This window comes from Sinocyclocheilus rhinocerous, unplaced genomic scaffold, assembly GCF_001515625.1.
Source record: "Sinocyclocheilus rhinocerous isolate Xijiao unplaced genomic scaffold, SAMN03320098_v1.1 C35851568, whole genome shotgun sequence".
Classification (NCBI taxonomy): domain Eukaryota; kingdom Metazoa; phylum Chordata; class Actinopteri; order Cypriniformes; family Cyprinidae; genus Sinocyclocheilus; species Sinocyclocheilus rhinocerous.
Window position 1 is genome coordinate 1 of NW_015765555.1, and position 665 is coordinate 665.

The 665-nt window shown below is 46.5% G+C and overlaps 1 protein-coding gene across 1 annotated transcript; it reads left to right on the forward strand.

Annotated features, from left to right (window-relative positions):
- Window positions 1-134: 134 nt before the first annotated feature.
- Window positions 135-653, forward strand: LOC107735180 (protein-glutamine gamma-glutamyltransferase K-like; the record flags this gene model as incomplete). Its single annotated transcript, XM_016546951.1, has 2 exons — window positions 135-288; window positions 369-653. Coding segments are annotated over 2 exons (439 nt in total), but the record flags the coding sequence as incomplete, so codon positions are not given.
- Window positions 654-665: the final 12 nt, after the last annotated feature.

Genomic DNA, 665 nt, shown 5'->3' on the forward strand with positions numbered 1-665 from the left:
TACTGTACTGTACATACTGTAGGTTTTGAGGCAGTTATTCCTGTAACTTGGATCTTTTTCTCAAATTCTCTCTGTCTCACATACACACCACCTTGTGGTAATATATTATGAACAATGAACTAATCTTGCTCTAGGTGAACAGTGATGTAGTCTTCTGGCAGCGGACAGCTTGTGGAACATTTGCTGTGATCCACGTTGACAAGAACGCAATAGGTCACTGCATCAGCACCAAGGCTGTCGGCTCAGACAAACGTGTGGATATCACACACCAATACAAACACCCAGAAGGTGAAAAGTCACACACATCACTTATAGACTCTTTCACTCTGAATAGTTGTAATTTTACCTCCACTTCCCACATCCATCAGGTTCAGAGGAGGAGCGCCATGCTGTGGAAACTGCCCTTCGTCATGGCTGCAGGAAATGCGTATACCCACTGCCCTGCGCTGAGGATGTAGTCTGTGATATCACCATGAAGGGTGATGGACCATGTGTGGGCAAGGATGCCATGCTCTGCATCGCTCTGAAGAACAAATGCAGCTCACCTCGTAGCGTCACCCTCCACAGCCAAGTGTCTGCCACATACTACACTGGAGTTCACAAAGCCTTGGTGAAGAAGGACCAGACATGCTTTGAGCTCAAGGCCAGTGAAAGTAAGAAAATAA